Here is a 12,491-nt window from a genome sequence, read left to right on the forward strand (position 1 = left end):
TTGTTTCCCTGTCTGGGTCGAACAATGCCAAGACGGGTGCAGTGGTGAGCTTGGCTTTCAGCTCCAACCACTCTGCCTGATGTGCTGCCTTCCATTCAAAGGCAGTGGACTTTTTCACCAGGTTTCGTAGGGCCGTGGTGTGTGTGTTTGGGATGAACTTGCCCAGAAAATTGACCCTGCCCAGGAAGCGCAACACCGCCTTCTTGTCTTCAGGGACCTTCATGGCTTTGATGGCCTTGACCTTGTCTGTGTCGGGGCACCCGCCCTGCTGAGAGATCTGGTCACCTAGGAACTTGAGTGTCGACATGCCAAAGCAACATTTGGTCCTGTTCAGCTTCAGGCCATTGGCATGCACACGGCGGAATACCTGCTGGAGACGGGAAGCATGCTCCTCAGGGGTCGTGGACCATATTTTGATGTCGTCCACGTACACACAAACCCCTTCAACGCCCTCTATCATCTGCTCCATGATGCGATGAAATATCTCCGATGCAGAGACGATGCAGAACGGCATGCGATTATAGCAGTACCTGCCAAACGGTGTGTTGAAGGTGCAGAGCCTTCTGCTGGACTCATCCAGCTGGATTTGCCAAAATCCATGTGACGCATCTAACTTGGGGAAAAAACGTACATATGCCATCTCACTGGCGAGTTCCTCCCGCTTCGGGATGGGGTAGTATTCACGCATTATATTCTTATTGAGATCCTTGGGATCAATGCAGATGCGCAGGTCTCCCAAAGGCTTTTTAATACATACCATCGAGCTGACGTAGTCAGTCGGTTCGGTTACCTTGGAAATTATGCCCTGTTGCTGAAGATCCTTGAGCTGTGCCTTCAGGCGCTCCCTCAGCTGAGCCGAGACCTGGCGTGGTGCATGGACCACTAGCTTGGCATCAGGCCGTAGCAGAATCTTGTATCGATATGGCAGCGTGCCCATCCCGTCGAACTCATCCGGATACTGAGCGAGGATGTCGTCAATGCCGGCCTGAAGATCCACATTGGAGGATGTCGTTGAGTAAACCCGCTGCACAAGATTCAGCTGCTTGCAGGCCTGCGCGCCAAGTAGGGATGCCCTGTCTGGCTTAACAATTTCAAAACGTAACCGTGCATGGGTGCTCCAGTTGGAGACGAGTAGATGGCAGGATCCCAGTGCCGTGATGGCATTTCCGTTGTAGTCCAGGAGCCAGCAGGCTGCTGGAAGGACCTTGGGGGGGCTTCTTGATGCGTTTGAAATCTGCCTGTGAGAGGAGGTTGGCAGAAGCACCTGGGTCCAGCTTAAACTGGATGGAGCAGTGGTTGACCTGCATCACCGCACGCCATTCGTCCGCAGAATCCACAGCGAGGATGGATTGAATTTGTGATGAGTTGGATGTGGCATATTCACAATTGGTAATGATGCCCACACAGTAGGCGGAGTCCAGGTATTCTTCCTCTGGATCCGTTGTGCTGCCAGGAACCGAATCCTGTCATCGTTGTTGCATACTCTGTACGCGCCGTCGTCGGAATTGGGAGCGTTGGCCCCTGACTGGTGGTGCAGACCTGCACAAGGCTGCATAGTGTCCAGGCTTCCTGATATTCAAACATTGCCTGCTTCTTGCAGGGCAGTGTTTCTTTAAGTGGCCGTTGCCGCAGTTCGAGTATGTCATGATGTCGGTGTCCTGACGCTCCGCGCGTCGTTGCACACATGCAGTGCGGTCAGCAGACGTCTGCACCTGCGCAGTGTGCGTGTCGACCGCTTCGTTATCCTTTTCGCATCACGCATGCGTGGGGCCCCGGGAAAAGCGCGCAAGATGGCCTGCGCACTCTCTGCCTCGTGGGAGGCAAGTTTCTCATTTTCAGCTGATTTGTACTAGGCAATGCAATTTTTGGCGTGCTAATTCACTGTGCATGTTTCAATCGTGACTGGCAGGGTCATATGCATGATTTTCAGTAGCTGCTCTCTCAGAGGATCAGAGTGAACTCCAAAAACGATTTGGTCTCTGATCATGGAGTCAGGAATATCACCAAAGTTGCAGGACATCGCTGGCAGGCGGAGGTTAGTTAAGAAGGAGTTGAAAGATTCATCTTTACCTTGTAGATGCTGTTTGAATATGTAGCGCTCGAAGATTTCAATTGTGTCCACTTCATAGTGACTGTCAAACTTGTCCAGGATAGTCTGAAACTTTGTCTTGTCCTGGCCTTCGGTGTAGTGAAAATAGTTGAAGAGTTTGATGGCTTGATCACCCGCTGTTGAGAGGAGAAGCGCGATCTTCCTTGAATCAGATGCACCCATGAGGTCTGAAGCTTCGATGTACAGCAGAAACCTTTGCTTGAATGTCCGCCAGTTGGCACTGAGATTGCCGGAGGTCCAGAGCTAGTGAGGAGCGTGAATCTTCTCCATGGTGCCGAGATACATTCGCTGGTCATCACGGAACAGACTGAGGTAAACCACCTAGATTAAGCAGTCTCCTGGTAACATGTTGGGTTATGTACTCTGGGATAACACAGGCTGCAACTGGATGCCGATTTAACCAAAAGATACTCCAGACCTTGAAGTTATTTCAATCTGATTTATTGAACCAGTAGCACAGTTAGCACAATTCTCTATGAATTCGACTCTCTGCTAACCTAAGTGTGGTTACTCTGTCTGACTGAACCAGACTAGCTCTTAGACACGTGCTGGAGGTGTGATACTGTAAATACACCCTGACTCACTCTGTAGATTTTCATCAGTGGAAAGAGGCGGAGTGTGAGTGCCTCGTGCCTTTTATAGTGTGATACCACCCCTGAGTGTCCTGCCTGCTCATTGGTCATGTCCTGTTCTCTGTGTTCATTAGCTGCCTGTCTGTATATTATTATCTGCATGTCTGCATATTCTGACAGTTCTCATGTAGACGAGCCCAAAAATACAATTATTTTTTTGTGACAGTATTTTAATTGTTTAAATACCTTTCGTTTGCAGATATTTTGATTAAGTATTTCTAAATGATTCTTCAGATTGGTCATAAATTGTTACTTTCCATGTTTCAGATCAACCGAGGATCAATTGTAAATGGATGGTCCCAGTCTATTGCAAAGAAGTCTGCATATTGCTACAACTGCGCAAGAAGCGGACATTTTGGCTACGTAAGCTTCAAACATTGAATTATCTAAAATCCCAATTTAGATGCTTCATGTGTAATTGTTACGCCGCCCTGGACAAGTGCCCGGTCATTTCCAGTCCCACATGCCCCGGAGTTACAACGCAAGTGAATAAACCAATAATTCTGGTAAAAATTCCCCAAATCTTTGGCCCTTGCCTGCCTAATAATTAGTCACCAGAGTCGTAAGTTGAAGCACAATTACTGTTTATTTATGACAAGGATAATTATGAAATGTGCAGTAAATGCAACTGAATAACAACAAAGCTAATCTACTACCCCCTTTAACTGTCTCGCCCTCAACCTACACACAAGACATAAACACAGAGGAGGGGGGTTGAAAATAATTCAGGTGAAAGTCCAAAGATAGGAGTCTTTCCTTCAAATGGTGGTTTGCAGCATGCTTTCTTCGCAGTATGCTTGTGGATTAAAGTCTCTGATGCCCAGTCTGCAATGATCTTCCTTGCAGTTTAGCAATGTTACTTTCAGTTTCCCCCAGAGAGGCTCCTTGCTTCACATTAAGCTTTGCTTCCACTGGAGGAAGAATTGGTCGGTTCACACCAGCCTTTTCTAAGCGAATTGGTTCTCACACTGGTCTTTTGGTGAGAATTAGCTGGATGTTTCTGGAGAGAGTGATCTGATTCTGAACCTTTCTTGCACAGCCTGTAATGCTTCTAATGTAAACCGAATCATCCAGGCTTTCTGGCAAACCAGAAACACAGGCTTTCTGAAGAAAGAGAGTGAGTCTTCCCTCTTAGCTGCCAAAAGTACTATTCACTGTACTTCGGTACACCTAACAATAAAATAAATCCAATCCAAAATGAAACTGAAAGCTCCTTTGGTCTCTGAACCATTTCAGTGGCAGATCCATTCACCACCTGTTACCAGGCAGATCACAACTTTTTGGGCCAATTGATTGGCCACCGGCTACATCAATCAAACTGATTCATCACTGAGGTCAGCCAATCTCCAATTGGCTACCTTCTGCATGAATAAAAAGGCAGGCAGCCTTAAAGACACATATCCGTAAATCATCCATGGATCAAAAATGTAATGGCAAAAATAAGAGAAAGGGAAAATAAGGGAATAAAAACAGAATGAACAAGAACAAACAGGAAAGACCCTTACATAATGCACTTTTGGACAATGTAATTAAAAACAAACCCAGTGACTATAAAATTATATTTTAGATGCTTGCCAAAAATCCAGTGAACTCAAAAGTACAATCTGAAATGTTACTCTTTTAGGAAATTCCGTATCAAAATATGTTTATTCAGATGTTGCTGCCCGTTTGCAGCTCTGAAATTTAGGTGCTGATTACTGATGACTTCTAATACACTGACACTGTTGGATGGGGAGAGTGAAAGACTAACCATCAGATATTTTCACATCTCCCAGATAGGGTATGTTTGTCTTTATACAATGTTTTGGTGATTTTCAGGAATGTTCAGATAATTGGATGTATAAACATACCTTTCCGACATCACCATTTGTGTATCACTATGATACAAAGCATGAAATACAAATGAGGGAGCAGAGGATACAGAAGAGGGTTGAAGGTTAGTCCTGTTTAATATTGGAAATATAACCGGCACCGATTTCCGTAATTATTCAGTCAAGAATTCTTTATTTGTAAAGCGTATTTTAATAAAGAGCTCTGTGAAATGAAGGCACGCAAGTTCAGTCTCCAATCTAAACTGCGTGGCTGTATGGGGGATAATCTGAGGAGCAGGCTACTGTCACAGGACTGCAAACCAACCAGTTCAAGAGTGAACAAAGAACAAAGAAATGTACAGCACAGGACCAGGCCCTTCGGCCCTCCAAGCCCGTGCCGACCATGCTGCCCGACTAAACTACAATCTTCTACACTTCCTGGGTCCGTATCCTTCTATTCCCATCCTATTCATATATTTGTCAAGATGCCCCTTAAATGTCCCTATCGTCCCTGCTTCCACTACCTCCTCCGGTAGCGAGTTCCAGGCACCCACTACCCTCTGCGTAAAAAACTTGCCTCGTACATCTACTCTAAACCTTGCCCCTCTCACCTTAAACCTATGCCCCCTAGTAATTGACCCCTCTACCCTGGGGAAAAGCCTCTGACTATCCACTCTGTCTATGCCCCTCATAATTTTGTATACCTCTATCAGGTCTCCCCTCAACCTCCTTCGTTCCAGTGAGAACAAACCGAGTTTATTCAATCGCTCCTCATAGCTAATGCCCTCCATACCAGGCAACATTCTGGTAAATCTCTTCTGCACCCTCTCTAAAGCCTCCACATCCTTCTGGTAGTGTGGCGACCAGAATTGAACACTATACTCCAAGTGTGGCCTAACTAAGGTTCTATACAGCTGCAACATGACTTGCCAATTCTTATACTCAATGCCCCGGCCAATGAAGGCAAGCATGCCGTATGCCTTCTTGACTACCTTCTCCACCTGTGTTGCCCCTTTCAATGACCTGTGGACCTGTACTCCTGATATAAAAAGGGGCCACGGTGGAGGAAATGTATGAAACAGGTGACTGTTGTTACCCTTCACAGAATGATTGCAGCACAGAGGAGGCTATTTGGCCATCTTACCTGCTTTCCTGGCCTTTCCCCCATAGCCCTGCAGATTTTTCCTTTTCAGATAATACTCCAATTCCCTCTTAAATGCCTCGATTGAATGTGCCTCTACCACACACTCAAGACAGCATATTCTAAATTCCAAACACTGCATGAAGAAGTTTTTCCTCGTGTCTCCATTGCTGCTTTTGACACAAATAACATGCCAATAATTGATGGCAAGGAGGCTATGGCAGCTGAGGATCTAAAAATGATCATTATCACTAAGGAGGTTGTGCTGGGCAAGCTAATGGGGCTAACGGTAGACAAGTCTCCTGGCCCTGATGGAATGCACCCCAGGGTATTAAAAGAGATGGCGGGGGAAATAGCAAATGTGCTCGTGGTAATTTGACAAAATTCGCTGGACTCTGGGGCGGATCCGGCAGATTGGAAAACAGCAAATGTGACGCAAAAAAGGAGGTAAACAAAAGGCGGGTAGCTATAGGCCGGTTAGCTTAACTTCTGTAGTGGGGAAAATGCTTGAATCTATAATCAAGGAAGGAATAGCAGACATCTGGATAGAAATTGTCCTCTTTGGCAGACACAGCATGGGTTCATGAAAGGCAGGTCATGTTTAACTGATTTATTGGAATTCTTTGAGGACATTACGAGCGCAGTGGACAATGGAGAACTGGTGGATCTGGAGTATCTAGATTACCAGAAGGCATTCGACAAGGTGCCGCACAAAAGGCTATTAAGTAAGATAAGAGTGCACTGCCTTACAGGTAATGTATTGGCATGGATAGAGGATTGGTTAACTAACAGAAAAAGCAAAGAGTGAGGATAAATGAGTGTTTTTCTGGTTGGCAATCAGTGGCTAGTGGTGTCCCTCAGGGATCAGTGTTGGGACCGCAATTGTTTACAATTTACAAAGATGATTTGGAGTTGGGGACCAAGTGTAATGTTCAAAGTTCGCAGAAGACACCAAGATAAGTGGTAGAATAAAGTGTGCAGAGAACACTGAAAGTCTGCAGAGGGATATAGATAGTTTAAGTGAGTGGGCAAGGGTCTGGCAGATGGAGTACAATGTTGGTAAATGAGATCATGCATTTTGGTAGGAATAACAGCAAAATGATCTATTATTTAAATGGTAAAGAATGGCAGCATGCTGCTGTGCAGAGGGACCTGGGTGTCCTTGTGCATGAATCACAAAAAGTTGGTTTACCGGTGCAGCAGTTAATTAGGAAGACAAATGGAATTTTGTCCTTCATTGCCAGAAGGATGGAATTTAAAAACATGGAGGTTATATTGCAGCTGTGTAGGGTGCTGGTGAGGCCACACCTGGAGTACTGTGTACAGTTTTTGACTCCTTGAGAAAGGATGTACTGGCATTGGAGAGGGTGCAGAGGAGATTCACTAGGTTGATTCCGGAGTTGGGAGGATTAGTTTATGAGGAGAGATTAAGTAGACTGGGACTATACTCATTGGAATTTAGAAGAATGAGGTGGGAATCATATAGAAACACATAAAATTATGAAGGGAATAGTTAAGGTAGAAGCAGAGAGGTTGTTTCCACTGGTGGATGAAACTAGAACTAGGGGGCATAGCCTCAAAATAAGTGGAAGCATATTTAGGACTGAGTTGAGGAGGAACTTCTTCACCAAAGGGTTGTAAATCTGTGGAATTCCCTACCCAGTGAATCATAGAATTTACAGTGCAGAAGGAGGCCATTCGGCCTATCGAGTCTGCACCAGCTCTTGGAAAGAGCATCCTACTTAAGCCCATGCCTGCACCCTATCCCTGTAACCCAGTAACCCCACCTAACCTTTTTGGACACCAAGGGCAATTTATAATGGCCAATCCACCTAACCTGCACATCTTTGGGCTGTGGGAGGAAACCGGATCACCCGGAGGAAACCCACGCAGACACTGGTAGAACGTGCAGACTCCGCACAGACAGTGACCCAAGCCAGGAATGAAACCTGGGACCCTGGAGCTATGAAGCAATTGTGCTAACCACTGTGCTACCATTGAGGTAGCAGTTGAGGTACCTCGTTGAATGTTTTTAAGGCAAAGATAGGTAGAGTTTTGAACAGTAAAAGAATTGAGGGTTATGGTGAGCGGACGGGTAAGTGGAGCTGAGTCCACAAAAAGAGCAGCCATGGTCCTATTAAATGGTGGAGCAGGCTCGAGGGGCCAGATGGCCTATTTCTGGTCCTAGTTCTTATGTTCTTATGGACTGTTACTTATCTTAAATCAGTGCCTTACCCAACAAAAAACTCTATGGATCTCAATAGTGAAAATCTCAATTGACCCAGTGTTGTGTTCTTTGTTGTAGCTGCAAAGAGAAAGAATCAGAGGTGGCACATGCCAAGTTCATATAACATAGTGCAAGGATGTGGCGGCACGATGTCGCCGTGGGTAGCACTGCTGCCTCATGGCACCGAGGACCCGGGTTCGATCCCATCCCCTGTTGACTGTCCGTGTGGAGTTTGCACATTCTCCCCGTGTCAGCATGAGTCTCACCCCCACAACCCAAAGATTTGCAGGGTAGGTTGGATTGACCACTCTAAATTGCCCCTTAATTGGAAAAAAAATTAATTGGGTACTCTAAATTTATGGGGAAAAAACATAGTGCAAGGGGTTTATTCACAAGATGCTGCTCCAACGGAGTTCAATGGTGAAACACTCCAATTAGGTCATTGCTTAACACGCGCGTTACACCAGCCAATGGTGTTACTCTGATACATAACGCCCCTGCATCTTTAGTCCATTAGTTTTTACTACTGATCCTTTCTCTTTACGGCTACAAGAAAGAACATAACACTGGGTCAATTAAGACATTGCACGTGTACTCATGAGAAGGCACTTGAGAATTTTTTTAAATTAAACGGTCAATAGTAACAAAGATTTGAAAATAAACTGCGTAACATTACACATATCACACTAACTTTTAAACAAGGAAATGTCACCGTGCCATAATGGTCCCATTGCAAAGCTCTATCAGCTCATTTGCACAAAGAAAATAAACACACGGTATCACCCTTCACAGGCTCTTCAACAGTAACGGAGGATAAGCCTGAGAATGTGTTATCATGTCCAGACCTTTGTCGTAGAAATGATCTGTAATGTTCCACATATCAGGGCCATTCTCCATCCAGGAGCCGCAGCAGTGGAGGCCCTCCCACACGGGCCAATCTCACACCAGAACTAAATCCTGGCATCCACATATTCCGCTGGCACTCAAGGTGCAGTTGAACATCCTTGACTTCCAGCGTGTTTAACCCACAGTGATGTGCAGTTACATGCAGCACTCACCACACCAGCAAGTAAAACATCAGCAATCGGCGAAAGCGTTTCTTCAATGGTGTTAGCTAGTGGCCCATTTGGAACAATGTCACGCACCAGGTCCCGCAGTATCTTTTGCTTCAAACCAGAGTGCGTTCTGGACTCTTATGTTCTCCTGTGCCCGGTGTTCCAGGACCAAGGTATCTTAGAAAAAATTGTTCTTCTTTCCGGCTACAAAAAAGGAAACAGCAACAACAGCCTCCAGGCATCTGCAGTCACCAGCAGGAGCAAGCAGCAAATACAACCAGGAGCTGTGAAGTGCTCTCACAACTAACCAGGCCAATTCCTCAATAGCAATGGCCTTAGCTGTGAAGCTTGAGGCTGCTCACCATCAAAGGGAGTTAAAATGACCTTCAGCATAGAACCAAGAGCAGGACACAGTTCTGGACATTTTTGGTAAGACAGACCGCAGCAGCTATAGTTGCCCCTGTTATGGGTATCCACGATATTTAAAGATGGCTTGAAGGCCTCACAAAGAGAAGCACCCGTCTCCAGCACACCCCAGAGCACTGGGACAGCAGCTCCGGTGCCCTTGAGCCGCAGGCCAGAAAATGGAAATGTCTACTCAACTCCTCGCATCCCCTCAGCAGCCATTGCACAGGCTTCACATTTTAAAAATGGAGTACTAAACAACGGCCGCATGATTTCTCGCTGGGGAGCCAGTTAATTCCCAGGAGGCCATTGCATTTGACTTCAATCTCGCTAATAATATGGCAATTAATGCAAATGACGGGTAGATCATAGATCATAGAATTTACAGTGCAGAAGGAGGCCATTCGGCCCATCGAGTCTGCACCGGCTCTTGGAAAGAGCACCCTACCCAAGGTCAACACCGCCACCCTATCCCCATAACCCAGTAACCCCACCCTTCACTAAGGGCAATTTTGGACACTAAGAGCAATTTATCATGGCCAATCCACCTAACCTGCACATCTTTGGACTGTGGGAGGAAACCGGAGCACCCGGAGGAAACCCACGCACACACGGGGAGGATGTGCAGACTCCGCACAGACAGTGACCCAAGCTGGAATTGGATAAACATATGGATGATAATGGTATAGTGTAGGTTAGATGGCTTTTGTTTCGGTGCAACATCGTGGGCCGAAGGGCCTGTACTGCGCTGTATTGTTCTATGTTCTTGTTCTATGAACCTGGGACCCTGGAGCTGTGAAGCAATTGTGCTATCCACAAGGCTACAGTGCTGCCCTAATGGGTAATGACATGCTCACCATATTTAGGTGTGATCTGGAACTTTCCATCGGGAGCAGGCCAGTTAGATAGCAAACTGATTTGTGCCCAGCACAAATCATGAGTTTGGCCTTTCCTGCTATTTAACTGGCATGCCCAGATCCGCGCCAGGCACAACACGTGGTTAAATCATGCCCTCTGTGTCTAACATACCTACAAGACAACTAGGGCTGGGCCATGATAGTGAGTGTCACCCCATCCCAGGGAATATTTTTTAAAATAATGGCAGTATACATGTAACCTGCATTTATTGGTGTATGTATTCTTGAACTAGTTTGGATGCATCATAGAAAATGTGATAGTTACATTCTATGCCTGTAACCTTCATCTTCCACATTTTAATTTTGATATGATCACAGTACTAGTTTTTTAAACATTCATTTTAACTTCTTCCTCCAGTGCTACAAGAAGCTGGGCTTCTGGAAACAAGATTTCTGACTCCGAGATTGCACACACAGACTGCAAGTGAAGATTCCTTTACCAAGAAAGCAAAGAAAAAAATGAAGAGAGAAGCGCTGAAGAAAAAAAGGATGGAACAAGAGGGAAGAGAGTTCACAAGAAACAGTGGGACGGCAAAACGCAAAGCAAAGCATCACCATCGAACCTCCCATTGTCCCAAAACCTTCACTGAAGGTGTTGATGAGGATTTTCCAAGAGGATTTGCAGCCCAGTCAGTAGCAATTAGTGCCCCACAGTATAAAACCCAACAGAGCCCTCTGTTGTTTATGCATCGTAATATCACACACAATGCGGGACATCTAGGTCCAACAAGAAGAAAGAGGAACAAAATCAGGAAAAAGAAAAAACACACAGAAGGAGAGACTATCGAGCTGGCAAGGAAAAGGCGAAACAAGACTAAGAAAACAAAAGTACACGTCAGAGAAGAAGTTCCATCAGACCCAGCTAATGCTTCAATAATGAAACAGAAAGAAAAGAAGCGCAAGAAACATTCTAAAATTAAATCTCAGGAATCTGTAAAATAATAGAAATTGTGAATAGTTTTTGTTTCAGGGAGCAGAACCCACAGCAACAATCTCCAACCCTTGTTTTTAATGTAAAAATCATTGTATTAATTCACTGATATGGAGTTCATGAGTTTGCACACACACACAAAGAGCTCCAGATGTCGCCAGGCCATTAGGTGAAGCTAAACAAAAGTTAGGCTTCACCCAGTAGGGGGGTGGGTAAATTTGAGAATGAATCGCCCTGGGTTGCATTTGCACTGGGGAGGGAGAGGCACTGAAACCTGCGTGCAGGGCATTTGTACAGCCTCTCAGCCAAGCCCTGATGAACAGTGAAAGGAAAGGAGCAACTTACCATTTTTGCATACAGATTAATTGTTTTGTTTGATGTAGTTCAGATAAATATTCATGCTTGTTACATTCTGTATGGTTAGAGTCTAGTTTATTTCTTTGGTTACCTATAATCAGTAACCTGTCTGCTTTGACTTGTATTATTGCTTGTACTGTGACTTTACAAGTTATTAAATATTTCAGCATTTATCTTTGCATAACAAATTTGTTAAAGCAATATGTAGGGATACATATTCATTCATTACACTGGCTGTAATCTGACAGAGTAGAGGTTTCCACTTGTAGGAAAAACTAGAACCAGAGGAGACAATCTCAGACTAAAGGGACGATCCTTTAAAACTGAGATGAGGAGGAATTTCTTCAGCCGAGGGTGGTGAATCTGTGGAACTCTTTGCCGCAGGAGGCTGTGGAGGCCAAATCAGCGAGTGTCTTTAAGACAGAGATAGATAGGTTCTTGATTAATAAGGGGATCAGGGGCTATGGAGAGATGGCAGGAGAATGGGGATGAGAAAAATGTCAGTCATGATTGAATGGCGGAGCAGACTCGATGGGCCGATTGGCCTAATCCCGCTTCTATGTCTTATGGTCTAAGTGTACTTTCTATTTTGTTATCTTGATCTGTTTAATTCTAAGATTATTATCTTAAAGATTCTGCTTTTTAATGGACTTTTTAGTTTCTGGAACTTTTATGTGGCATGAATCATGACTTCTGCCACATCCCACACCATTTCTTTCTTTCAGAACTTCTGTAGTCATTCATTTATGTTCCCAATCCTGATTATTGAAATATCATACACCACCTACGAACTCAATGTCCAGCAAAATTCATAAAAACACAGGTTGGAGCTGTCCTGCCACTATATAACCCTTTTATGCTTTATCTAATTTATGCAATACGAAATGTAAAAAAACTTAAGCTTA

At 45.0% G+C, this 12,491-nt stretch overlaps 1 protein-coding gene across 3 annotated transcripts in view; it reads left to right on the forward strand.

Annotated features, from left to right (window-relative positions):
• Positions 1–11,759, forward strand: part of zcchc7 (zinc finger, CCHC domain containing 7) — a 387,489-nt gene extending 375,730 nt beyond the window's left edge. For all 3 annotated transcript variants that reach the window (XM_072516987.1, XM_072516986.1, XM_072516985.1), the window contains 3 exons: positions 3,010–3,105; positions 4,561–4,678; positions 10,657–11,759. In XM_072516987.1, the coding sequence (XP_072373088.1) occupies positions 3,010–3,105; positions 4,561–4,678; positions 10,657–11,240 (798 nt within the window). In that variant the 3' untranslated portion in view covers positions 11,241–11,759. The remainder of the gene's footprint in view (positions 1–3,009; positions 3,106–4,560; positions 4,679–10,656) is intronic.
• The last annotated feature ends 732 nt before the right edge of the window (positions 11,760–12,491 follow it).

The sequence above is a fragment of the Scyliorhinus torazame genome, chromosome 9 (assembly GCF_047496885.1).
Source record: "Scyliorhinus torazame isolate Kashiwa2021f chromosome 9, sScyTor2.1, whole genome shotgun sequence".
Classification (NCBI taxonomy): Eukaryota; Metazoa; Chordata; class Chondrichthyes; order Carcharhiniformes; family Scyliorhinidae; genus Scyliorhinus; species Scyliorhinus torazame.